Source organism: Stigmatopora argus, chromosome 11 (genome assembly GCF_051989625.1).
Source record: "Stigmatopora argus isolate UIUO_Sarg chromosome 11, RoL_Sarg_1.0, whole genome shotgun sequence".
NCBI lineage: Eukaryota > Metazoa > Chordata > Actinopteri > Syngnathiformes > Syngnathidae > Stigmatopora > Stigmatopora argus.
The window spans coordinates 3,104,368-3,130,349 of NC_135397.1; the positions used below are offsets into that span (position 1 = coordinate 3,104,368).

At 41.9% G+C, this 25,982-nt stretch overlaps 1 protein-coding gene across 2 annotated transcripts in view; it reads right to left on the bottom strand.

Annotated features, from left to right (window-relative positions):
• Positions 1-25,982, bottom strand: part of LOC144084728 (VPS10 domain-containing receptor SorCS1-like) — an 82,260-nt gene that overhangs the window by 27,783 nt on the left and 28,495 nt on the right. The window contains exons 5-9 of one of the 2 annotated variants that reach the window (XM_077613434.1): positions 24,421-24,568; positions 8,891-8,958; positions 7,473-7,572; positions 7,044-7,202; positions 3,224-3,297 (exon numbers count right to left, since the gene is read on the bottom strand). In XM_077613434.1, the coding sequence (XP_077469560.1) occupies positions 3,224-3,297; positions 7,044-7,202; positions 7,473-7,572; positions 8,891-8,949 (392 nt within the window). In that variant the 5' untranslated portion in view covers positions 8,950-8,958; positions 24,421-24,568. Of the gene's footprint in view, positions 1-3,223; positions 3,298-7,043; positions 7,203-7,472; positions 7,573-8,890; positions 8,959-21,263; positions 21,963-24,420; positions 24,569-25,982 lie in introns of those variants that run through there. The other variant, XM_077613433.1, reaches the window with a different exon arrangement.

Consider the following 25,982-nt stretch of genomic DNA (forward strand, 5'->3'; position numbering starts at 1 on the left):
TCAGGAAAATTAATATACATCTATACTCTTAATTTTAATTTGATCCTAAAACAGAAAGTCGGCACTCATGATTTACTTTCCCGGGCCACACAAAATGATGCGGCGGGCCAGATTTGGCCCCCGGGCCGCCACTTTGACACATGTGATGTAGAATGTCACATGACCAAACCCAAAATATGCATTTTAACAACAGGTTTGGTGACATAATAGTTTGGACAACATTTTAGCAAAAGTTTCCTTAGTTATCAGATGATGAATTGGACATCTATTTCCATCAATGTCCCTCAATCATGTTGCTTTCCCAATTAAAACGGAATGGCGGTCTATCACCGTCAATGGCAGTGAAATAATCCACTCCTCAATTTTAACGGGAATCCAAGCAAGGGAAGCTACTTGCACTAAATGAAAAGAAATAAAAGCCATCACGTAAACACTAATCTGTCATTGTAAGGGTTACGCATTCCATATTTAGCTGTCACGTCGGACGCGTCCCCGCCATAACGAGCGTCCTTGCGGGAGCGATAAAACAACGACTCATCTCTAAAAGTGATGGACGCGTGGCCCGAAGCGCGCTTTACGGCCAAGGTGTATTTGGCCATTTCGCGGGGCTTTTAGGGGATATTTTTCACGCTGCCGCTAATGCGCCCACTGACAGCGCAGACCACTTGTTGGATGAATAGCGGCTGTTTTGACACACCGCGAGCTTCTTCTCATTTTCCATAGCGGGCGCAAACTCTAATATAACAAGTCGGCGGCGTCCTGCCTCCCTCAGCACTCTGTAATTGCTTCCCAGCTCCATCTCTTTTAATGGACTTTCTGTCCAATACTTCATGCTATTCTATCAGCAAACAGCAGCCTCTTGCTCCAAGATGGAACCCCGGCGCTGTTAAACCGCCCCCCGGCCCATAAGTTAACACACACGTACACACCCGTGCAAACGTGGTGTTATGTCGGACCGGCGTGGGCGCGTGTTTAAAAAGTTCTTGTAAATCATCTTTGTTTAAATGCAGTATGCAGAGTCGCGGATACGTCGTTCTTTCATAGAGACTTTGGAATTTATGGGAATGTTCCCGTTGAATTTACTTCTCAAGAGAAATCAAATATAATAGAAAGAAAATAGGAGCTGTTTATCACGCTTGACTTTAGGGCGTGATATCAGATTGGGTTGTTATTTTATGGCTTCAGATCTTAGACCTGACTTTGAGACCTAAATAAAGCAGGTTGAAAAACGTGACCTGAGCTTTCAACCTTACTTTGAAGCTCTAACACTCGTTTAAAACAATAACTCAACCGTAAAAACCCTTGCTAAAAAGCCGATTCAGGCAATTTGAACTCTGGTTTGACACCCTAATCCGTGTTTAAAACCTTAACAGGATCTTGGAACGCTCAAGTTGAAGCTCGACTCTGACTTGAAAGGCTCATTTTTAACAGTAGATTTAGCTTAAAAAGTAACATTAGTTTGAACACTGACTATTAAACATTATCTTTGGCTTGAAACCCTGTGCAAGAGTTTTTTTTAGACAATAATCCTTATTAAAAACCTTATTTTTTTGGTTGTGAACTGCTGTTACAATATGGATAATTGGTATGAAACCTTTTGTCTGCATAGCTCATGCATCGGATTTCAGTTTGTGTGTCAGCTGTCGAGGGAATTGTTTGCTTCGGTGGTTTGTAGTGTTGAAAAAAACGGGTCGAGGGCTTTTTTTTTCTTCTTCTTCACTTTAACTATCAACATTTTTAGCCTAAAATCAAAAAACACATTGGAAAGAAAACCTCAATTAAATTGAACCCTCCAAATTTGATTTGACACCTGAAATTTAAGTCCGAACTCATTTAATTTTACAATTTAACATCTTAAACATTATGTATACCTTACTTTAATACTATTCCCTCTTCAATCTGTATTTAGTTGTTGCCATTTTGTGACGGTCTGCATCAAACCTGACGGCGTTTTTGTGCTTAGCTCGGCATGGAATGCCCGATTCCTCAGCTCTTCCCTCGAGTATTCTCAAAGCAACAACAATCTACGCCTTTTCCATGAAACATTCATGTCGACCCTTTAATCCTTGTATTTACACTCGTTAAAACACCCCGACGCGTTGGCCATCGAAAAGCCAACGCCTCGGGTCAGCCATGAATATTCATCAGCGAACCAAACCAAAAACGCGGGATGGACAGCGTATGGATACGATGACTCGATATTTCATGAGGTGAGTGTCTTTGCCGCATCAAATATTAACCTTGGTGTGTAAACTAGATTCTTTAAAAAAAGGGAGACATACATAATTTAGCAAAACAAGTTCTGCCTCCCTAAACTCTTTCTCAGTGCTTACCGTAATCGCGTCATGTTCACTCGGCCACTGTTGATTAACCGGTATTTTAACTACCGTATTTTCTCACATATTGACCGCCTCCGCATATAAACCTTAAAATTGCCTTAATTGTTACATTTTTCTCGTATAAGATGACTCCTGATTCACATTGTTTACCTCCAATGTGTTATTTTGAAGGGAAAATCTTGAGAAAAATCATCGCACATGGTATTTCTGAGATGCTGTATGAATCGAAAAGATCGTCTGCTTGTTTGCAAATTCCGAAATGGTGTTGCCTGCATGTGGACGAATTAAAAAAGGAAGTCATGTGAGCAGTACAACCCGGAAGTGTGTCTGTAGCGGTCTAGTTTGTCATCCCTAGGTAAAATGGCGGTGCCCTGAGCAAGCAATGGCAGGCACAAGTGAGTTTTTTTTCACGCTTTATGCAAGATACGTCTTATTTTTGTTCTTGAATTGCATTCATAGACGTCAAAATCAATTTTGTTTAGAGCTGTATCTGTTCATCTTTTCTCTATTTTGAAATAAATGACCGTATCGGCCGCATTGTCTTGCGTTATGCCGTTTCGTGTTTTTGTCAACTTCCAGTCAAGTCTAATCTGTGCGCATATAAGCCGTACCCTTGATTAAGTCGTCATTTTTTTTGAGTGACAAATAAGGCTTATATGCGAGAAAATACGGTAATTTGCACTTGTAGAGGTGCCAGACATCGGGTTGAAAGATATTCATTGATTGGGAGGATTTGTCGTGCCGCAGTATGAGTCATTCGCAGGTAAGTAGGATCACTTCCTCTTTATGAACGGAGCTTGTGTACAAAGACACAAAAAAGAGAGAGAGGAGAGCATACAGATCCTATTGGTGTTGCATTCATGCGCGCATATTTGTCTGCTCACCAGTAGAATCTGTTGGGGACCACGTTGTCGTGTATGAGCTGCCACCGCCTCCCAAATTCCACGGATACATAAAGCTGGAAAAAAAGAAACACAAAAAAACATTAGAATACTGCACTTATTGGATCATTATGGAAAAGTGTCGCGACAAAAATGAGATTTGTTAAAGTGGAGCCATTTAGAAAAGTGCTGTGAGAAGACAAAATATGCCGTGACTGCGTTTCTAATGGAAAAGATGAAATGCGTTGCAGACAGGCGGCGCTTTTTGATATGCAAATCTGCTTCTGTATTTTAAAAGTCTTCCTTTACTGACTCAGCGGCATTCCGGATTATTAATTGGCAAAAGAGAATACATTATTTTTCTGTCATTGTAAACTTTTTTCGCCCCCACGCTGAGCCACGACATTCTTTTGTCCCGGTGCGAAAAATTTGCACACGCCGTCCTATTTTTAGAGTTATTTTTTTCCTTATTTTAAAATTCCGAGGTCACCCATAGTGTAGTGGTACTCATAGAAGGAAGGCAGTAGATTTCCAGCACTAAGATCGGGAATTGTCTGTCTCAAATGACCAATCCAGGGTACAAAATAAGTGTTTAGGGCTGAATTCCAAACTAAAACTGAAAAAAATAGTGGCAAAAATGAGTGAACAAAAGTTTCAAGAGATTCTAAAAAATAGTAACAAGCCAAATAATAAATGAGCAGCGTCAACAACCTCCAAGGAGGACAAAAGTGTATTTAAGAGGCATCATAAGAACAACATTATCCTTCCTACTTAAGGTGCTTGTTTTTATCTCAATGAGATGCACATGCCAAACGAGCTCGGCATGGTGTGACGAGAAGAGTGCTCAAATTTGGCAATCAAACCGTCTCAAAGTGCGTCTCCCCATGGAGCGCAATCATGTGGCAAGTCAAATTTGTCGTGGGGCGGATGTATCCTGAATTTGGTTAAAAAATGAATAATCTGTATCAGAACATCATTAAGTTGGCAACTACACTTTACCATTTACCGTTTTATGAGAAAGTGCCTCCGAACTTTTGACCTTGGCTTGAATAATATAAGAGTTCTGCTGACTTTTCTATGAGGACATCATGATACAAAGGACTACATGGTGATGGTGTTTTCGAACCTTACTGCAATTTCACCCAGAAGCCAAATATCCCAAACGTTTTTCGATGGGTCCGTATCAGAAATGCACACTCAGGACCGAGCATCGTTCCGCTCGAATGAGTTTCTGTCTGAGAGGCACGGCCGAATAAATCTGCTCGCTATTGTTACATCACACGTGGTCACGCTTTAACGGATTTCTGACAATAGGGAAAGTCAGTTCGTGTTCCTACCACGGCTGCCGTGCCGTGCCGTGCCGTGCCGTGCCGTGCCATGCCGTGCCGTCCGTCTCTTTTTCCCCTCAAGAGCCCTCGGCGACGCGACTCCAAATGGAGCCAATTTCAAAAGTCATTCAGGTGATTCGGGATCGACCTTGAAACAGGTTTCAAGCAGTGCATGATTGGTCTCTTTGCCTACTCTGTTCTTGGAAGTCTATTTTAACGTTATGTCAAAAGAGTCATGTTTCATTGTCATTTTTTTGGAAAAGCGAAATGAAAATTTCTCTGTTTGTTGCCTTATTGAAACAGACAGCAGTTCTTCCAAAGCCGACTTTACGTGATCAACATTAACCTAAAAACTCACAGTCTAATTGAAGTATCACCACAAAAGTGTCACCTTTGACAGTGAATTTCTACTGGTTACATGTAAAAAAAAAATTAAAATTATAATAGCATTTTATTTGATAGTAGTCGAGTGTTTAGTGCATCGGCCTTACAGTGCTGGGGTCGTGGGTTCAATCCCAGGTTGGTCCTCGTTGTGTAGCATTTGCATGTTCTCCCTGGGCTTGTGTGGGTTTTCTCCGGGTACTCCGGATTCCTCCCACATCCCAAAAATATGCATGGTAGGCTGGTTGAACGCTCTAAATTGCCCCTGGCTATGATTGGTTGTCTTTCTCCTCGTGCCCTGTGATTGGCTGGGTGTCCTTAGTTGGCTGGGATAGGCTCCAGCACCCTTGTGAGGATAAGTGGTTCAGAAAAGGAATGAATGAATTTCAGGTATCATTTTCTGCCTTTTTGTAACAATAACAAAAAGGAGTCATTCAAAAAAGTGAAGCGATTGGTCCAGATTGAACGAATTGGACGTCTATGGCCATCCATGGCTTTACATGCGGTTGCATCATCAGGATTACGCTAAAGGGACAAAGCTAATTGGCTCGAATCAAGGTCGAAAAGGAGCGCCGGCGTGAAAGCGGCCGTTTAACTATTCACTCGGCCCGTTAGCACCAAAAGGCTCTTCCGGGGATTGGCATCATTTTTGTCTCATCTCAGCACTCGCAACTTTTAAGAGACAGGACAAGACAATCGATAAATGGAAAATGAAACCAATCCAAGGGTAATCGTGCCTGGGGACCGATGAAAGAAACGCTGAAATTGGGCTTTACAAAGACGTACACAATGACCGCGGGGCAAACTTGTGGAGCGCATCTTTATTGGGGCGCTGGACGCTTTTGTCCACCAGGCTTTCATCTCCTGGCCACACCATTTATCTCACTTCTCGCCCGCTCGCCTCTCTCAATATCAAGTCCCGCAATAGCCGACTGGGGGGGCCGGCGTTTGACGGCCGCGGCGTTGAGCGAAGCAGACAGCGGGCTTCTCGCCAACTAATGAAGGCTCCTTGCGCGCGGGTGGCCTCGTACGGTGCGCTCGTGCCCGTGCGTCCATCAATATCACATAACGTTATTTGCAAGGTCACCGTGTGCTCATTTATTTTCTATGCGACGCCAACCGTCGATACGTTTGAGCATAGAACTTGATTTGAAGTATCGCCGGGGTCAACTGGACTAAATCCTCGTGACGGGTCGTGAAAATTTGCACGAAAGAAGGCGAACCGTTCTTAAGTGGATAAAGCGGAAAATTGACTTTTTCAAGGAAAATCGGGTGAAAAAAACAGTCAATGCCATTTCGCAAATATAGATCAGGAATATATTTAACACTTCAAATGAAACATTCATTAATCTACCGGGTTTGCAATTGTAAAAAAAAAATGAAATGATAAAGTTGAAGCTTTATGGGGAAAAATAAAAGGCCCAGGTTTACGGGAATGATGCTGAAATGTCAAATGAAATAGTGGAAACTGGTAATGACACGATCAATGTGCTAAAATAAATGCCATCGAAACAACAATAAAGTGATTATTCAATAGTTCATTTCCTAACCGCTTTATCCTCACAGATATGCACAAATAAGACAGCCAATCACAGAGCACAAGCAGACAAGCATCCAGTCATACGTAGTTCGAATTTAGGGGGTCGTACAAGCCTACCACTCATATTTTTAGATATAGAAGTACCTGGAGAAAACCCACGCAGGCCCAAGGAGAAATGCCAACTCCACAGAAGATCCGAAAGCCACTGGGGATCGAACCCTGATCTCTGAACAGTAAGACGGATATGCTAACCATGGACACCTAATGTTATGATATGAATAATGATTTCCTTGAAATCTAGTACACTTAAAGTATAAATAAAAAATCAATTGACCTGAACTGGGAAGCTTCTTCCGCCCAATTAGAGAATTCCTGGCACAGGTAAATTACAAGCCGCTATTTGGAATGGTCATAAATCAGGTATCATCTGATACCTCTGAGGCTAATGTAACATCTGAGGAAATTCTCAGCATCAGCATCACCTACTGCTCCCTCCCATCCCGAGCTTGTTAACTTCATCTTTCCCTTTTTTATTCCCCCACGTTTGACGCCATCCGACAGCTTTCCGCGTTACCTTTTGGTCGTGGCTGTAAGCCAGGATCCAATCCTCCTGCTCGGGGTGGAAAAGAAGACTGAGGATATCAAAGGCCAAGCTGTGTTTCTGATAGGACGCCCCCTCGTCCAGGCTAATGAGCAGGCTGCTCTCCACCTCGGGGTCGGTCAGTAGCATGATCTGAAATGAGAGGAGAAGGGAGACGGCGGGGATCAGCGGCCCGACCTGACAGCTACCGTGCCGGGGGGGGGCTCGCAGTGTGCGATCCCGACCGACCGCCAGCCCGCCCGCGTACACACTCGTACGCACTCGTGCCGCAACCTCCCGCGGGGCTGCTTTGCGGGGAAAATGATAGCAATGCGGTGATGCGCTCCGACAAGCGGGTTTTTATTTTTTTGGGGGCGGTTGTTGTTCTTTTTTTACCATCTTCACAAGAATGTCAAAACTTACCTTGCGCTTGTTATTGGGACTGACGTATAAGTAGCTCAGGATGGTTTTGGGCCCCACTTTTTCGTTGAGTTTCTCGTACGTCGTGCCGTAATCGGTGGATCTGAAATTCAATTAAGGAGATACGGTGAGCGGGTGAGAACGGAGCAACACCTAGTGGTGACGATGCTGATGGTATCATTAAGCATGTCAGGCAGGCGGAAAATTGCAACAGCAGAAATTCGCCAAGCAATTTGCTAGATGAATGGAGATTTCTCTAATTATCAAAATAAACAACAGTATCCCGTGTAGAGCGTGCGGCGAGGGGACGACTTCGTAGTATTTGTGTTGACGCTTCAGAGGCCGCGTCAATTTACCTTGACTTTTAATATCTTTGGCAGGTGGAAAAGCACAAACACAATGCGGTGTGGAACAAAAAAAGCAATACAAGTCAAATTTATACTCAATGGGGGTAGAGTTCGCATTTGCATGATACGTGCTTGTCAGATTATTTCAGCAAGCGTCGTACATGAAAATTATTATTAATTTGGAATTGCCTGAATTTCCGGCAAGCTGTCTAAACTGTCCATTATTGTGGAGATCTTGAAATTACACCCAAGGAAGAACCACGTGCAAGTCCAAAATACCCTTTTTTCAACTCTGACAGCATTTTCTAAATTGGTTAAAGGCGGAATAAAATCGATGCATTCAATGTTTGATGCAGGCCTAAAACACAGGTGTCAAAGCGGCGGCCCGGGGGCCAAATCTTGCCCGCCGCATCATTTTGTGTGGCCCGGGAAAGTAAATCATGAGTGCCGACTTTTTGTTTTACGAACAAATTAAAATGAAGATTATAGATGTATATTATATTTACTGATTTTCCCCCTTTTAAATCAATAATTGAAATTATTTTAATCCATTTTTTTCTGTTTTTAGTTCAAAAATCATTTTGTAAAATCTAAAAATATGCAAAAATATTTTCTATTTTCCACTTTAATATGGATCATAATGATTAAAAGAGATTTTCCCTTACTAAGAAAAAAAGCTCAAATAAACATTGTTTTAGATCTATAAAAAAACTCAATATTCAGGGATTTTGATCCAGTTAATTTATAAAAAAAATATCTAAAAATTATATCTAAAATGGTCCGGCCCACATTAAATCGAGGTGACGTTAATGCGGCCCACAAACAAACCCGAGTCTGACACCCTTGGCCCAAAAACACTAAACATTAGAAATATTTTTGCTATGACGACATGATCCAAAACGAAGGATCATCAAATCATTTGGTTTAATTTTTCTTCTTGTATACAGTGTGAACAAACTTTTTTTTTGCACTTTAAATGAGTGTTGATGCTGGAATCGGATGGTGACCATACCAGGTATACCGAGGCTCTCATTATCTACGATACTTGACAATGTACACTGCCGAGGCTCTTACCTCCACAAAGAACTCTCCGTCACTCGGCCCGAGTTGAAGTCGTAGTATTTAGTCAACATGAGGATCACCTGAAAAACATCACAGATTAAATGAACTTTGGTTGATCTTCACTGGGAGACCAGTCTCCTGCTCTCTTAATATTCACGTTACAATATCATATATCTCTGTTGTCACTTGAATAACACCATCACTCAACCGCCTGGCACCGAGACAGGGGTCTTGTAAATATCATTGACATCTTTTCTAGTAGAGCATTATAAAAGCTTTCACGGAACGGAGGCGCCTTTTCTTTACGGGCGCATGAATCCGTCAACGTCCTTGTTCATTACTTACAGTGTTGATGGTCATAAATTGCAAAGCGTGGACATTTCTTCTGTCTTTTTGATGCGCTCATGGGAGGGGAAAAAAAGGAGGTGAGATTTTTTTTAATATGCCATTTCGCATGAGTTGTTTTCCCTGTGCGAGTCGTTAGCGAAGCCCAAAAGTAACGGCGAAGAAGAGCGTCGACGCGGTGCCCTTCACCTTTTCGTTCAAATGAACGTCTCCGCCGGGGACGCGTTGCTAGACGGAGCAATCATAAAATCTGCTGATGACATGGCTCTCATGGGTGAGCTTCTATTGTGGCGCACCGCTTTTTCTCACTTTTTTTCCCCTTTCTTTTATTCCCATCTTCTGATTATCAAGCGTTACGAGTGTTTGGAGGGCGTGCGATGTCCCGCTGCAGACGCATAACTCATTGTGGAAAGAAATAGGCTGCTAATCCTTTTTATTTACTTAACCAAGCTCCATTTTTAAGAATTATGTCTAACGCGAACAGATACATTCGACTCCACGCTTCATTTATTCATTCTTATACGTATAACATGCGCAAGATGAATGTACGTATCTCGCACCGTTGGCCTTTAGCGCACTTTTCTTGTTTTGGAATTCAATTTACACATTTATTGGCATATTTTCATAGTTTTCAAGTAATGGAGTCAGAGCTTGACTTGAGTTAACTGTGTTTTGTGTAGAAGCTATCAGCTCAATGTTCTTGGATTTAAAATCAATAGGATTTGTATGAAGAGTAAGACATTGGTTACTGTCACCCCCGAAATACATAAATTTATTATAAGGACAAATGGCGCTCTTGCAACGTACAGTAAAAAGATGCTGGAGAGAAATAAACTGAAGTGTCATTACTCTACAATAGGGACAACAACATTATTGTTATAGTATTATGCTACTTGCATTACTGTATTTTTTGTTCCATTTTGTCTTTGTGAATTAAATCACGATTTTTCTTTCCGTGAACTATTTTCCGTTATTAAGATTTTGCCTCGAATGATTATTTTGATGGCCAAATAGTCATTTAATTTTACGCTAATGGGCTCGCATATGAGCTGTATTATTTCTCTGCTTTTAACATTCAGTTGTTATCGCTTGACTCAACTCATTATTCTCTCTGCATTTTCCAAGCTGGGAGTGGCAGAAAAATCAGCGCGAATGGCGTTCCAACAAAATGCCCTTTCCATCCTGCCCATGTTGCTCCCTGATGGACAAGTCACCCTCATTAGAAAACAAGTCACGCGTGAGGACAAGTTGTTCAAACATCCCCCGCGTGGCTTGTTTTGATGCATTTACTTGGGCCGGATCCAGCCAAATGTCACCTGCGAGCATCATACGCAGAAACGTTAAACACATCAATACATTATTGACTTTGTAGATGTTTCCCAGAGAAGCGGTTGTTTGAAGTCAGTCGACATGCACAACGTGAACAACGACACAACGGGAACGGCACTGGATTCAAACCCGATGTCTTATTTATAAACGCATCTTTCCCCTTTGCCCGCGGGCCAAAAGGTGTCGCATCCAATGCGGGCGATTGCCATTACCGCGCGGCGCCGTCAACATATCCGCCGGATTAGCCGATATGTAAGAACAGGCAAAGAGATTTTCAGCTATGTAATCCTTTCTAAATCTTTGAGCTTGGAAGGAAAATGGACTGGGACGACTGCAGTCATTATGTAGGAATGAATAGAGGCTTAATGGGGGTTTAAAGGGATTAGGCCGGAGAGATGACTAGCGCCAAATGAAGGAAGGTGTTGCGCGGGGAGATGAACGAGCGACTGGCGGTTATCGCCTAAGCATAAGGTGTGGGTGTTTTGTTGGGGGTGTAGTGGGGTCTCACTTCTATTAGTCGAGTATGAACACCTGTGACAAATGAAGGGAGAGATGGCGAAGGAATTAAAATTCATGGCAAGTCCCAGTAAGCCGCTGATCCACACTTATCGCCCATTGCATTGAAGTTGGCTCATCAATAAAAGTGTCATCGCATTTGGCAACAGAAATTAAACAGATGGATGATTTCATGAAAGCAATCACAGCAGGGATTGATGACGAGAATGTTAATAAATAAGAGAAATATTCATACAGTCCGGTCGGTGCTCTCTGGCTCTCATTGTTTTGAACGAGCATGATTTGGGGAATGAAAGCTCGAGAAATGTTCAGTTTGTAGGAATTTTAGAGTCGGAATCGGGTTTAAAATTGTGCAAATTGTTCAAATTGCTTTAAATCCGCAGAAACCGGAAATTTCCGGACATGAATTAATGGAATTTCAACTCTATTACGATCCATTTTGGGATTATTTTGAATATACTGCACGTAAATATCCATTCGGAATTATTGACAAGTACTGTTTACAAATTTGTTTGTAATTATAACATTTACGATGAATTCCATTCCATTTGAATTTTTTTTGTAGCATTTATAAAATGTACAATAAAACATAACAGCATGTGTTTAGAATGGCGTCCTTGCTCAAGCATTTTTCAATACATCTACATATTGCTCTTCCTTACGAGTCCATGAAGAAATCTCTTCCTTTGCCAATGTCAACCTATAAACCAACCTATTAAAAAGTGTATCGCCACAATCTTAATAATCACCCCCAGACAGAGTTTGATTAGATCAATCAAATATTGGCCCGTGGTGATCATGAACCAGCTTAGTTTAATTAAATTTTGGCCGCATTAAAGTTTTAATGCAATTTAATAATGAAACAAAGTGATTACCGGAAGACTTTTAAATGCCAAAAAACAGGACGTCATAACACCATCTTATGGGAAATGAGTAGCAATATCATCCTGTAGAATATAAAAAATCTGTCAATGCTATTCTAAAGAATGTGAACGTCAATGCCATTCTGAGTGCAAAATGATCATATTCAAGGGCATGAAATTGCAATACCTGATGATGAAAACTGAATCTAATGTTCCAACTAACTCTAATGAAAACCCGCACAGCAGCACACTTCAGAATACACTTAACTTGAACGCGGGAGACTTTGTCGACAACAATATTGAATCAATTCATGAGAAAAGGTTGCTATTCGGATGGGTGTTTGAACGCAAACTCTTTTCATCTCAACTGCTAACCTGTGGTGTTCTTTTTTTATTTATTTATTTATTTTTGGCAGGTCAGCATGACCATGAATAATGAAGGCACTTCACAATGTCACCATGCAGAAAATACAGTATTGATATTGCAATAAAATGTGTTGTCTAGTTCCCAAACATGCAAATGCGTGTCATGTTCAAGTTGTAAATTAAGATTAACAGCAAGTGGGTTTTATTGTTATTTTTACACGCAATAGCTCTCCTGCATTTGTAGACGTTCACTGTTAACGCCTCATCTTGTTTTATAAGAACAATGAAATCTTATGTTGTGGTTTACTTTTTTGCATAGTACGGAGGTGCCTTGAGATAGGAGTAGTTTTTCTGCTGGATTAAACGCATATAACAAAAATCTGTGTTTTTTTTTTTATTGTGAAAAATTGCATTGGATAATAATTTAAAAACAGCCTTGACAAATGCACTCCGATTGACGGAGGGAGCCGTCCAATCTGAAATCTTCTCCCAAAATAACATCATATGCAGACAATAAGGCACCCAGTGCACCTCCCAAATAACATTTTCTTCTTTTAAGATGGAATGAGAAACCATCCTAACTAATTTTGCAAGACGTTAAGATATGATTCAATTTCGTCAAACCTGATGGCCACATAATCTCATCAGTCACTGGAATGCCCTTGAAATATGAATTTGATCATGAATTCATCCATCTGGCCATAGACTCCATCCAAAAGTTTCGGAACAGTGACAACTTAAATTTTCCTGAAGAAAAAAACATTTGGAGTTGACATCCTTGTTTCAGGGTTTAGTTTGGATATGCACTTCAATCTCATTTTCACTGGCTACATGCACTATAGCAGATGTGTCAAAGTGGCAGCCCGGGGGCCAAATCTGGCCTGCCGCATCATTTTGTGTGGCCCGGGAAAGTAAATCATGAGTGCCGACTTTCTGTTTTAGGATCAAATTAAAATGAAGAGTATAGATGTATATTACATTTCCTGATTTCCCCCCTTTTAAATCAATAATTGTAATTTGTAATCATTTTTTTGTGTTTTTAGTTCAAAAATCATTTTGTAAAATCTAAAAATATATATTTTAAAAAGCTAAAATAAATATTGTTTTACATCTATAGGAAACTGAATATTCAGGACTTTTAATCCATTTATAAAAAATAATCTAAATATTATATCTAAAACGGTCCGGCCAACATGAAATCGAGTTGACGTTAACGCGGCCCGCGAACCAACCCGAGTCTGACACCCCTGCACTATAGGGTTTAAGTTGGGAGTTAAAAATGTGTCCGGTATAAAATCTTGCACTTATTCCCAATTAGAATTTGTTTTGGCAGTGTCTCGAGTGGTGGTTTTGCCGTGGGCTGGTTGCATTATCCTTTAAATTGGCAGTCAAACTGTTACAGCGGACTTTTGACTTTATTCTACTTTAATGTCAAGTCCAAATGTTTCTCAGTCTAGAGCACAGGCGAATTGGCTTCAATACTTGTGCGGGGACGGGTATCGTCGAGCGCACACAAACCCGATAATAAGCAAGAATACAAGAAGACCAAACCACTACGGCTGCCTTTGACTGATAGTCTGGCTTCAGTGGGCAAATGAAGCGAGGGCAGCATCCCCGAACGTAAACACGTCGGAGAAGCCGTCCGAAACGGTTTGCCTCGCGCCTCTAAATGAGGAGCCGACCGGGCGCCTTGATGAAGCAACCCGCTGAGTGCGGAGACTTCATCCCGCTCCGGGGAGGGTTGATCAGTTCTGGGCAGATTGGACAGCCAAGCTGGAAAGCAGCGCCCACTGCGCATACTAACTGCACGTTTGCAAAGTCAGCTGGAAGGAAATTAGCGGATAGAAAATTGGTTCCATCTTGATCTTACATCAGTACGCCATTAAGTAGAACTATCGGAACCGTAGGCCATCTTTGACCGGGCCAGTCCACATACTACATCGCTAATGTAGAACCTTCTGGTACTACTTTGACCCATAGGTGCCATAGTAACGACATGACTAGATTAGTGTATAAGCCACTTTAAAACGATTGTTACCCTCCTATTTCTGAAATATACATGATTTAATGCCTGTAAGTATGCCATCGACATGCTCCAAATGAATCGGATCCAATTAGACCCAGCCTATAACTTTGATTGATAAAACACACGTCGCTCTAACATAGTTATGCGCCATGAAAAATGATCATAATACATTTATTTCCTGCAAAAAATTAAACATATATTTTTATTGATGTATTTAGGTCGGATATGTTCTGCAGAATGGCATTGCAGTGGATATTTTTTAACGTCATATCTGGTATGTTGCCTAACTAAATACCGGCGAATTGGAAAATTCCATTAATGGAATTTCCATTAATTGCAATTGAGAAAAAAGGCTTTTTTTTGAGTAAGGAACTTCGTCATGTTATTAAACTCTTCTCGCATACTTGCCTCGACCCAAGAAACCACTGGCAAGAAGAATTTGACTATGAAGTATCACCAACTCATTGTGACAGCAATAGACGTCAAGTCTACGGACACTAACAATCCCTCGCCAGCCCTCCTATTGCAAGTGGATTGAACTGTTCAAATCCGACAACACGTAACCAGAACCCAAACTTGAATAAGTCAGCCACACCGCAGCACAAAGTTCATTTCTCATGATTAACTGCGCCAGCTAAATCATTCTAACCTGATTTTATGGAATATTTCTGCTCAGCCTTGGGCGAGGAAGCAAGAGACCCCTTCAGGGAAACACAGCTTGCCAATAAACAACACACACTGCAGGATAGCGAGCCTTTCAAAAACCTCGCCGCAGGAAGGTGTGGTGGCTTTGCAGAGCTGAACTCATGCTCCGCTGTTTCCTAAAAAGGGCCATTTCATTTCACGTGAGGCAGGTAATTATCAATAAAAACGCCTGGTTTATTCCCCCGTTGTCTTTCCCGCAGTCGCCTTTGTGAATCGGCCGGATGCGTTTGTTGCTTTGGTGTCTTTGATGCTCAAACCCTGTCAAACCCCTCGGCAGCCCGCCCATCACAAAGACACCTGCGGGGGGGCTGTCCGCCACGCACGCACTCGTCTCCGAGATGCGCTCGCAGTGGGGAAGGCGAGACGCATAAAAGAGTAAAAAGCTGATTAAGAATTAACTAGAGGAACCTATGGATCAACCCCCTAAAGGCACTCAGCACTTGGAGATAAACTACTTTTTGCCTGGTTATGTCGCTGTCGCAGTGCTGGGATATTGCTATTAATTGGCTAATGAGGAAAAAAAATAAAAAAATGGCACTGCATTTTCCCGCAAGCACTCTCCAGAACCAAATCACTGCAAAAATTCTTGGCACACGGCAAAGGCCTTTTTAACGGCCGCGCTTACACTTTATTGCGCTTTAAATCTACTTAACGTTGCATATGTTTAGAAGTAATCATATTCCTCACGTAGTGTTTTCTTTGTTGAAAGTACAACTCTGGCCGTATAACATTGTCGCTGTAAGCTATAAACCCAGTGGTGTCAAACGTACGGCCCGTGGGCCAGAAGTGACCCGCTCGAGGTTCCAATTTGGCCCGACGGGGACTTTGTAGCTCATTTATACTTGACGTACGTGATTAAATGCTTTCTTTTTTTCTACAAGGGTGCAGCAAAACCAGATGTTTGTGATCAAATGCATGTTCATCCGCCCCTTGCCGTCAATATGGCCGCCAATGAGTAAATAGAGAGACTTAATATACCTCAAAACCAACAGTAAATAACCTGGCAATGCCCAAAAATCATCAGGAACCGGCAAATGAACAAGAAGTATACCGGGAAGTTTCTCAAAATCAATAGGAAATGATTCAAAATGTAGCAAAAGTGACTTGTAAGTACCCTAGAATGTAAATTGAGTCAGTACCAGTGACGATGCTAGATGTCCAAACCATTTTGACTGGGCGGAGCGAATGAACGAACGTGACTGGCGGCAAGAAAGTTAACTTTTTGGGCAAAAATAAGGGGAGCAGAAAAGGCTAAATTATTTGGAACCTTGTCGTCTATTATACATAGCGTCCAATCCACGTTGAATTTGTACAAAATTGGATTGGGTTTTGTACTTTATTTGTAAACATGTAGTTTGGCACTGTCACGGCTGTGCAAATGGCTTCGCTATTCGAAAAACAAACATGCCTCGCATCTGTCAGAAAAAAACAAAGCACGTTTGTGCTGTAAATTAATAAGCAAGCTAAGAATGATGGGTTAAAGTAGTCAAATTAAGTATTGTTTTGTGAATTGAGGTGGCAGTACTTCAACTTTGTGTTTACATTTGCTACCAATTGGAATTCAAGCCAAACAGATGGGGTAAGGCAACAGCATGAAAATGTTTTGTTTTTGCTGTTTTTTTCATCATAAAATATTGTATTAAAATATAATACACAATGGTGCCTTTAGAGAATACATCTTTAAGATCGCTGTCATTTTATGCCGCTTCCATGACACACTTTGAATCCGCTCTCTCGCCGCAACCATTTTGGTCGAGGAGAAGCGTTGTTTTAACCGTCTGTTTTCCAGTACATCGCCATTTTCTCTCGTTTCCTTTTTTTTCGGCCCGACAACATCCAAAATTTGAATCCCGATTTCGAGGTCAGGCTTGGGATCAACACACTCTCCGGCAAATTTGCTGAACAATCATCTCTCTCCCATGGATGCAAAGTTGGACTCCTTCTCCGTGACTATTCAGACCTTCTCAGTTAGCTTCCCGAGACGATTTAGGACTAAAGTTCACGCGCCGCCTGCCATATATCAGCGAAGCGAGCTGATTGGTTTTCGACATCCTCTCCAGCATGTTCTTCAAGAGTCAAATGTTGGCTACGTGCGGAGAGTTCGGCGGTGAGGTAAACTGCCGCATGACATTTGCATCCTCTCGGAAACACCCCCCGGCAGCCCTGCCACCCCCGCCATCGACCCCTTCAGCGATCGCTCATCCTTATTGGACGGTGCTGATAACTTTCTTGCTGAGCCACCTCAATTGATCATTTAACATTTGGCCTTTTGAATGATTTTCACTCCAGATATGACGTGTTTTGCATGTACCTTTAAGCGTTCACTCTGTATAAGATGTTCATAGCCCCCAAAAAAGACAGCATAAAAAAGAAGTATTGCATTTTCCGGACTATAAAGGCACACTTTTTTCATAGTTTTCCTGTGCCCGCGACTAATTAATGCTCAAGTGCGATGTGTTATATGTTTTTTTCCTATGACCACTGACAGCCTGTTATGTTGTTAGGCTATAATTATCTGAAAAATATGTTTACGTTATGTTACGAGTAGCCAGTTGTTTTCCATTTCATTATTTTGACTTTATTTGTTCTTGGCTTCTGATAAAATAAAGAATTGCCCTCGCAAAAAGGCAACTTGGTTTAATTTTCTTTTCTCTTCATTGTGTACTCTTTGTCTGGTATGACTTATAATTAGGTGCGAAAAATAAGCTACTTTTCATTGAAAATTTTCAACTTGAACTGAATCAACATGGAAAAACCAGTGGATCCATTCCTAGGCATGTTATTTTTGCATATTAATGGCCAAGAAAGTGTTGAAAATGACTAGCTAAGTTGATTGCAATTTTAATTACTTTTGAAGGAAATGCCAGCTGTTCGCCCGACTACAGTGATATGTTCATTCATTCATTAATTTTCCACAAATATTCCAGCCAACTGTGAGCACCCTCAATGAGTTGCCAGCCAAATTCATTTTTACCATCGCTTAGCCTATTCAGGGGTGCTGGAGCCCATCCCAGCTGACTCTGAGGACAGGTCGCCAGTCAATCGTAGACAGACAACCATTCGCACGCATATAATCACACAGCACCGAGCAGGAATCGAACCCAACAATGCCACGATACGCTCATGAAAATGCCAATGAATCCACCAATCGTGGCCACGCCTGTAATGATTGACTTAAATAAAGACGAGCATTGAGGAAGATAAAAGTTCGGGTAAAAAGATGACATTTTTCCAAACAGAAATCTTGATGCGTTCTAAAATACCCTTTGAAAATTGGCAAAAACATTTAGAAAAAAGGAGGAAGGGATTACTTTGGGTTCACTTTAAAGCATTTTGAAGATGAAAGCCCACACTGACCATCACACCACAAATTTCCTGATAGGGAGCTAAAAGACATTAATAATGAAAACAGTTGCTGCTAAAAAGATAAGACGTCGGTGCTCATACTCGTTGCTAATGTTGGACTTTGTGGCGCTTAATCCATCAAATAAGACATCAAGCAGTGATGACAAGAAAGCTGGCAAGATGGCTTAATAAACACAGCAATGTAAAATTCAACACTATAATTGAGGAGCAGCTCTTCGTCTGAATGTTTAACCCGAGGAGATGAAGGCAGTTTATTAAAATTTGGCCACAGGTTCCTCAAAGGCTGCTCGGGGGGCCGGCAAAAAGAGGTTTGGTTTTTTTTCCTCTCCAAGATAAGGAAACTAAAAGATGGATAAACCCATCAAGCTATGTCGACATGAAAGTTCTTTAAGAAGCCACTAGCTTCATAGATCAGCCTAATATTGGGATAGATGGGAATCAGCCTTTTTCAGTAAGAGAAGCTATAAAACAAGACGTGGGAAATCATTTAGGTTGCCAGAACTGGTAAATAGAGCGACTCCTCCATGTCGTCTTTGCGGTGTTCTGCGGGTTCGCTTGTTAAACATTGCCGCATGTTGTTTGATTAGTGCAGCGAGTATGAACACATCGAGTGCAACTAAACGGAAACATCGGACGCCATGCGCCGAGCGGGAGACGAGATAGATGTGCACACGCGACATTACCTAGCAATCTATCTACTCCTTTCAGGTACATTCAAAATCAAGAGCGATGATCCCTTCATGAGTTGAAAATTGGACTCGTACAAACACAGATGCTCATTTAATGGGAATATGAATGCCGTTAACACGTCGACTGCCATCGGATTGCGGAAGACGTTCAATCTGTTTCAAGTGGGAAGGCCGGTAGAGGTTGTTGCCTTGTTAATCTCTCATAGGCAAGGAGTTAAGGATGTCTACAAATGCGGAATTTGCATTACATAAATACAAGAAAATCTGCAAGGTTCTGCATTTCTCAAGATTTTTTTTTAGGATCGTAGAAAGGCCTGATACTGAACGTATGAGGTTACCAAAAAGAAATTTGATTTCTTTGAGCTGGAGCCACTCGTTGCCTTTGGCCAAGGAATTAAATCATCTCAAAATGCAGGTGGATGTCTCCACTAAAAGATTAATTTTTAACTGCTGCTATGGATATTACAATGCACTCTATGCACGTGAGAAGGCGGGACTTCCGGCAATGATTTTAAGAATATTTCCGGCTCACCATTTTGGCTCAAGTTGTACCTGTTAACATGATCAAACAAATAAATACAGACCCTGACTATGTCAGGATTCTTTCAATTGTTGGAATGATTCCAAAAGAGTCAAATATACTTGGCGACATGTCTTCTAACAGATGATGACATTTTGTAGCTTGAAAACATGGATTTTTTTGGTCTCATAGATCATTCATAATGACTTTGATTGGCTTCTGAGTGAAACATTAGAGGTCCATGGGCTCCCTGTAGTGGTAAATAAACGTATCACAGAATTCAAGTTTGCGTGCTACTCTTTTCATTTGCTCTTATTATTATTCCAATACAGTACATTTCCGTTTCATTTAACAGCACTACATTTTCTATGTAATCTTTACCTGTGACAACTAGCACGACTAACAGCAAAACGATCATTCCCAACCCTCCCACATCCAATGGATTGGATGTCTATCATCATTAATCCCAGGGAATGTGTTCATCTAGTTTAAAATGTTTGTGAACTACTCAGATTAATGATTATTTAATGCACATCTGGGTCCTGATATTTTTTCAACCGCCGTCCCCGATATAGCAGCGTTAGTCGGAAGCAAGCGAGCTTCCTTCAAACAAATTCATGCATATTTTAAGAGGCCTCAATAACCCAGTGCCCTTTTCACCGGTTTATACACGAAAAGTCTATTAAGGGGGTGACTGGGAGCGCCTGTCCGCAATCTTTTGCTTGGGAAAAAGAGAGAAGAAGAAGAAGAATAAAAGAACAGAAAGAAAGAAAAAAGCTCAGCCCAAACGTCATACGCAGCCCCCTTTATCTATGGAATTGATTTGAACTAAGCCCCCTCTGGCGCAGAAATCTCCGAGGCAGCTTTTTGTGGCGTCCACATCACTGGAGCGCCTCACACTTTTTCTCAAGTGGCCTGTTGAATTATTAAAGGCACATAATCACACGGGCCAGATAAAACGTTGTTATCGGATTTACACCTGCAGGCCACGGCATTAAGTACACGGACCAAGAGGCAGGTGGTCACGGTTTGAGTTCTTGGTCGTAGTTTGGGTGTTGTTGAGATGGCGGTGTGCTGCTTAACACCGCCGTGACTGCATTGATAAACATTTTATGACGCCACGGAGCCTTGTTCTTTGTTATATTTGTCTTTGTTGCTCCCTGCCTGCATGATTATATCATCTGGAATCAGATGTTGTAGCATTAATGCAGTGATTCCCAAACGGCAGGTTGGAAGAGAGCATCAGGTGTGACAAAGGGAAGTTATTGAAGTACGTTAGATCATGGATTTTTGCTCCTGCATGGAGTGACCGTCAAAAAATGTGAATTTTGTTGATTTGTGAAGGCAATTTTTGTGCTATTTTTATCCCAAAACCTTTTTTTCTCATTTAAAATATGCGCCATGAGTCAAAACAGGTCGGAAAAATCTGCTACAGTGAACAAAGAAGCCATTATAAAGGATAGACAACCAAAAAAGATGATCAACAAAGAACCCCCCCCCCAAAAACGCTACTGTAAAGTCTTGGAGTTGCATTCATTTTAACACAAGAGCGCACATTTTTTTCTTAATGAAAAAGTGTCTATACACAAGCAAAAAAAAAAAAGCAAAAGTGAGAGACCACACTGCGTCAAAAGAAAGACGCGTGCGTCAATGGACTCACGCTGCTGTTCTGGCCGGACCAGTGCACCATCGCCTGGTTGTGGGCGGTGTCCCCGGCCAGGGCGAAGGTGGAGCTGGCCAGCCGGACCTCCGCCGGCTCGGGGTTCGAACCCTCGCGTGCCAAATCGCCTCCCAAATCGGCCCAAGTCTCAGCGCTCCTTCTCCTTCTCCTCTGGAACTCCGATGAATCCACCAGTCCCCCATTTTCCTCGCTCTCCACGTCACCCCGACTGTCAAAAAGGGAAAGTTTGAGCCGAGCATCCGACGTGTCGTCCTCTTGGGAACAGCAGGCGTTTTCTCGCCACGCGCGCCCAAGCTCGACTTTTGCCGAACTTTCCAGGTCGACTTCGGTGCTGTCTTCGGCTTCGGTAAATCCGACAAAGTCTCCGAAATGCGTCGAATCCTGCGGGGCGAGCTCCCGGGGAGTCGCGCGGATGTGCGCCAAATGACCCGAGGGGCTGGAGCGTATTTCCGGCTGGGAAGTTGAGGACAAGCCCCGCGTCCACTCGGAGGAGAAAATCACCAAGAGGCAAAAAGCGTAGCGGGACTCCATGCTAAAAGGCCGATTAGAAAGGCTTCATTTTTTTCTTTTTGGAGGGGAGGTGGGCTGGGCTTCAGGGTTGCGTTTGGGTGTCATCCACCTGGTGGAGTGGAGCGGAGTGGAAGTGGAGTGGAGTGGAGAGGAGAGGAGACGGGTGAATGTGCGGAGGGGCGGCGCAGGCAGATAGTCTTCCCCTTGTGATGGGAGAGAGAGGGAGGAAGAAGAGGTGGAGGAGGAGGTGGAGGAGGAGGAGCCGGATGAAGCTGGAGGCTGGATCCCGCATCATCCAGCCTCAAAAAAAAAAAGTCAAGATGCTCAAGATGCTGGAAAACAAAAAGATTTGGCGCAGATCACCCAAGGCAAAGTGAGCTTTGGGGAAAGATGAAAGTCAAGATTCAAGTTTCCTCATTCCGTGAAATTGACGACGGTAGACGTTGTTTCGTCTATTTGGAGGAAGACGGTTACGAAATCCAGGTTTTGGGTGTGGCACTGTGTCGTTAAGGTGCACAGATGGTGAGGAGTTGGTTTGTTGTTGTTTTTGTTTACGGAGGAGGTAAAAATTGGTTCATTTTACGGATCGCTTATATCTTCACAAGGGTTAGAGGGTGCTGGAGTCTATCTCAGCCAAATATGTCCACACACTGACAATGACACGGAAAACCAATCAATCGTAGCTAGGGGCATTTCAGATTGCAACCAACTCAACCAGCCAATTGCGCATATTTTGGGGAAGTGGGAGGAAACCGGAGTACCCGGAGAAAACCCACACAAGCCCGGGAAGAACACGCAAACTCCAAAAGAGAAGATCAAACCCTGGATGCCTGAACACTGAAGTCGACGTGCTAACCACTGCCCAAATATATAACTCAAGTCAATGAATTCAATTGAATACGAAGATGGATTTGATGTCATTGTCACTAAAACATGCTCCTGCACGCCCCAGGCTCCCACTTCAAATGGTTTGGACCTCCACTTTTATCACTCGCAGTCTCCCAGCATGACACCCTATGTGACATGATGATCATCACACAAAGTAATTAAAGATCTTCAATCAATCCATCTTCCCTGGAGATGTTTAGCAAATATCCCTGAGCCTCCCTCAGGTGTCATCTTTACGGAAGATACACTGAGCTTCTTTTCCATTAGCGTGGGCTTCAAGGTAATCAATTAACTGTTGATTATGCCACCCAGATAATGACTTGAGGCCGCGGTCCGAAAAACAACGGCTATTTTTAGACACACCTAGAAAATCTGCTGATACAGTAGAGGTTGTCTATTGCCTCATATCTGGCGATACAATTCCTATAACTATTCAAATGTCAAAATTTTGAATCCAGCTCGACAATGAATACACATTTTTTTCTCTAAAAACGAATTAAAATGGACATAAAAGAACATCGATATCAACTTATTTCTGAAACCTCATTCAGCACTAAAGTAAATGTAAAGATAGATTCGGACAGATTTTGAATCGATACGAAAATCGTGCGATCTTATATCACGATATATTGCCAAATCGACACTTTGATTATCCACTATCACTTATATTGACAAAACTTTTACTAAAACAACTTTCTCAAACATTAACAGTTGTCAAGGAGTTATAGTATGTCAAATTGAAAGACCGCCATTTTGAGACAAGCTTTTTATGTTGACAGATGAAACATTCATGTTGAATTATCCCTGTGAAACCCTAAGAATATATCGCTTAAAAATTCTGCAGCTGCTCGGGAAAAACATGCACTAGAGAGTTTTGTTCTGTCATATTTTTTTTTTATCATGAGCTCGTTTTCCATTTGTTTTGGGTCTTTGTTTTTCTCGCGCAAGGTCTTTAGCGAGTTCAGTCCTGACTATCCTGTCAGAATTTAGCTTGCAGCAAATCTGTTTTTCTTTTGCGAGTTCATAAAAGAAGGAAAATATTTTCTCTGCTCAATTTTTTTTTTTGCACGTGCCGTCAAGTTACAAAAACAAGTATTGCTATAATTGACATCAAAACTTGTTTTTTACTTTTGTACTTAAGTACATTTTTAAGGTGTGTACTCTTAAAAAGTTGTATTCCACCAAGTATTAGTACTTTTCCTTAGGTCAAATGTTTTTCGCTTTCCATTAACTTATTTGCTGCCATTGACTGCATTATACATCCAATTCTTTTCGAATAGGAGCGTTGGCAGTAGGTGTTAAATATCTATTGATCTGGATCCATAGGTCGATTGGTTAAGCAAAAAAAAAAAGTTAATCGATGGAAGTGTAAATCAATACACATTCCCATCTTTATTTTTTAGTTTCCTAAATTAAACAAAATTTGTCGATCTAAACAATATTGAATCTGAGGGGCTGTTAAAGAGTTTTGATGAGTTTACCATTTATTTATAATCAGAGCCTTGCAAAATCAATGAAATGTGTGCATATTATTAAAAGTGTAAAAAAATAAGCAACTCTTGACTGATATTTGTTTTTGTTTTGTTGAAAATGCCTCAGCAATAAAAATGGTCAAAATGCCTTCACGTAAAATGTGACAATGTTGAACACGTCACCTGACACTGACTCGAACAAAGCCCTTGAATGGAATTGAAACTGAATCGTAGCAGAATATGTAATGTTGGCGAATATCACGTACTTGATCGGAATTGTCCCGAAATTGGTGATTGACACCCCGAACTCCATGCCAGCGCTCCTACTTCAACTGGATTGCACGTGATTGGCATCCCAAGAGTTTTTAGCCATTGCACCATTCCTGGAAATATTTTTTTCTTCCCATCCTAGACCTAGAAGCAAAAAAATAAATAAATAATCTCTCAGGTTGTTTTGTTGTTTTGGAGTACCCCAGACAGCCTGAGAATGAATTGGGTCACATTTGATGTCATTGCTTTTACATGTTTGTCAGGCTCTTCTGAAAAGGCCTGCTTGTTTTCGCACCCTCTACTCATGTTATTACCCGACATGAAATAACGACGAGTCAGAGGTGAACGTCATTAATTCCCCGAGCTGGCGGCGGCGGCGCCACCACCGTGTAAAACATCCCGATGTCGGCACCGCCGCCGAAGATAATTGGGCCGTCATTATGCCCAAACAATACACCCGCCCGGGCGCGCGCTGTCACGTTTCTCGACTTTGGGCTCCCTTCCAGCCACATTATGGTAAAGCATTAAGATAAGCGTCGGCCCGTTGGCATCTCGCGATTAGATTCTGTTCCCGAGCAAACGTACAGTCGATGGGAACCGCCGTGGAGCGGCGAAGAGACGCCTCCTCGTATCGAGTCGCGCTCGCCTCCGCTCCGATTGGCGTTGGGGGTCAACGGCACAGGGATGCCTTTCATCGGCGGCCATTAGCGATGCAGCGAGCGCGAGCTGTCTCAATCTGTTTCAGTTAGCCCGCGCCAGACAAGGGGAAACCAGTCTATAATGCAGATTGATGGCTGACTTGGAATTTCAATCACGGAGCGCACTAAGCTAAAAAGCTGGAGTCTTGACTGTAATGCGGCGCTGGGGCGGAGCCGGCCCATTAAAATGGAGACCGTGGCGTGCGGGAAATAATGACTTTTTACGTGTGTTTCTTAGCCTGCGCCGGTCATGATGGCTTTCTGTCTAGCCTGTCGCTGTGGCTTAGACGTGGATGCTTGTGTGCGTGCTGAGCGCGTGTGACCTGTTTTGATGATTTCACTCACTATTCGTTCACTCCACTCAACTTTATTTATTTATAGAAGACCTCGAGGCAGAGATAAAAGATATCGTCCCAATAATGAAAATATAACTACTCATACAAAAAAGAATAATAAAATCTTCCACCTAAAGCAAGGGTGTCAAACTCGGGTTGGTTCGCGGGCCGCTTTAACGTCCACTTGATTTCACGTGGGCCGGACCATTTTAGATATAATATTTCGATATTTTTTTTAATAAATGGATTAAAAGAACTGGATTAAAAGCCCTGAATATTCAATTTTTTTATAGATCTAAAACAATGTTTATTTGAGCTTTTTTAAAATATTTTTTAGATTTTACAAAATGTTTTTTGAACTAAAAACACAGAAAAAATGGATTAGAAAATTACAATTATTGATTTAAAAGGGGGAAAATCAGGAAATTTAATATACATCTATACTCTTCATTTAAATTTGATCCTAAAACAGAAAGTCGGCACTCATCATTTACTTTCCCGGGCCACACAAAATGATGCGGCGGG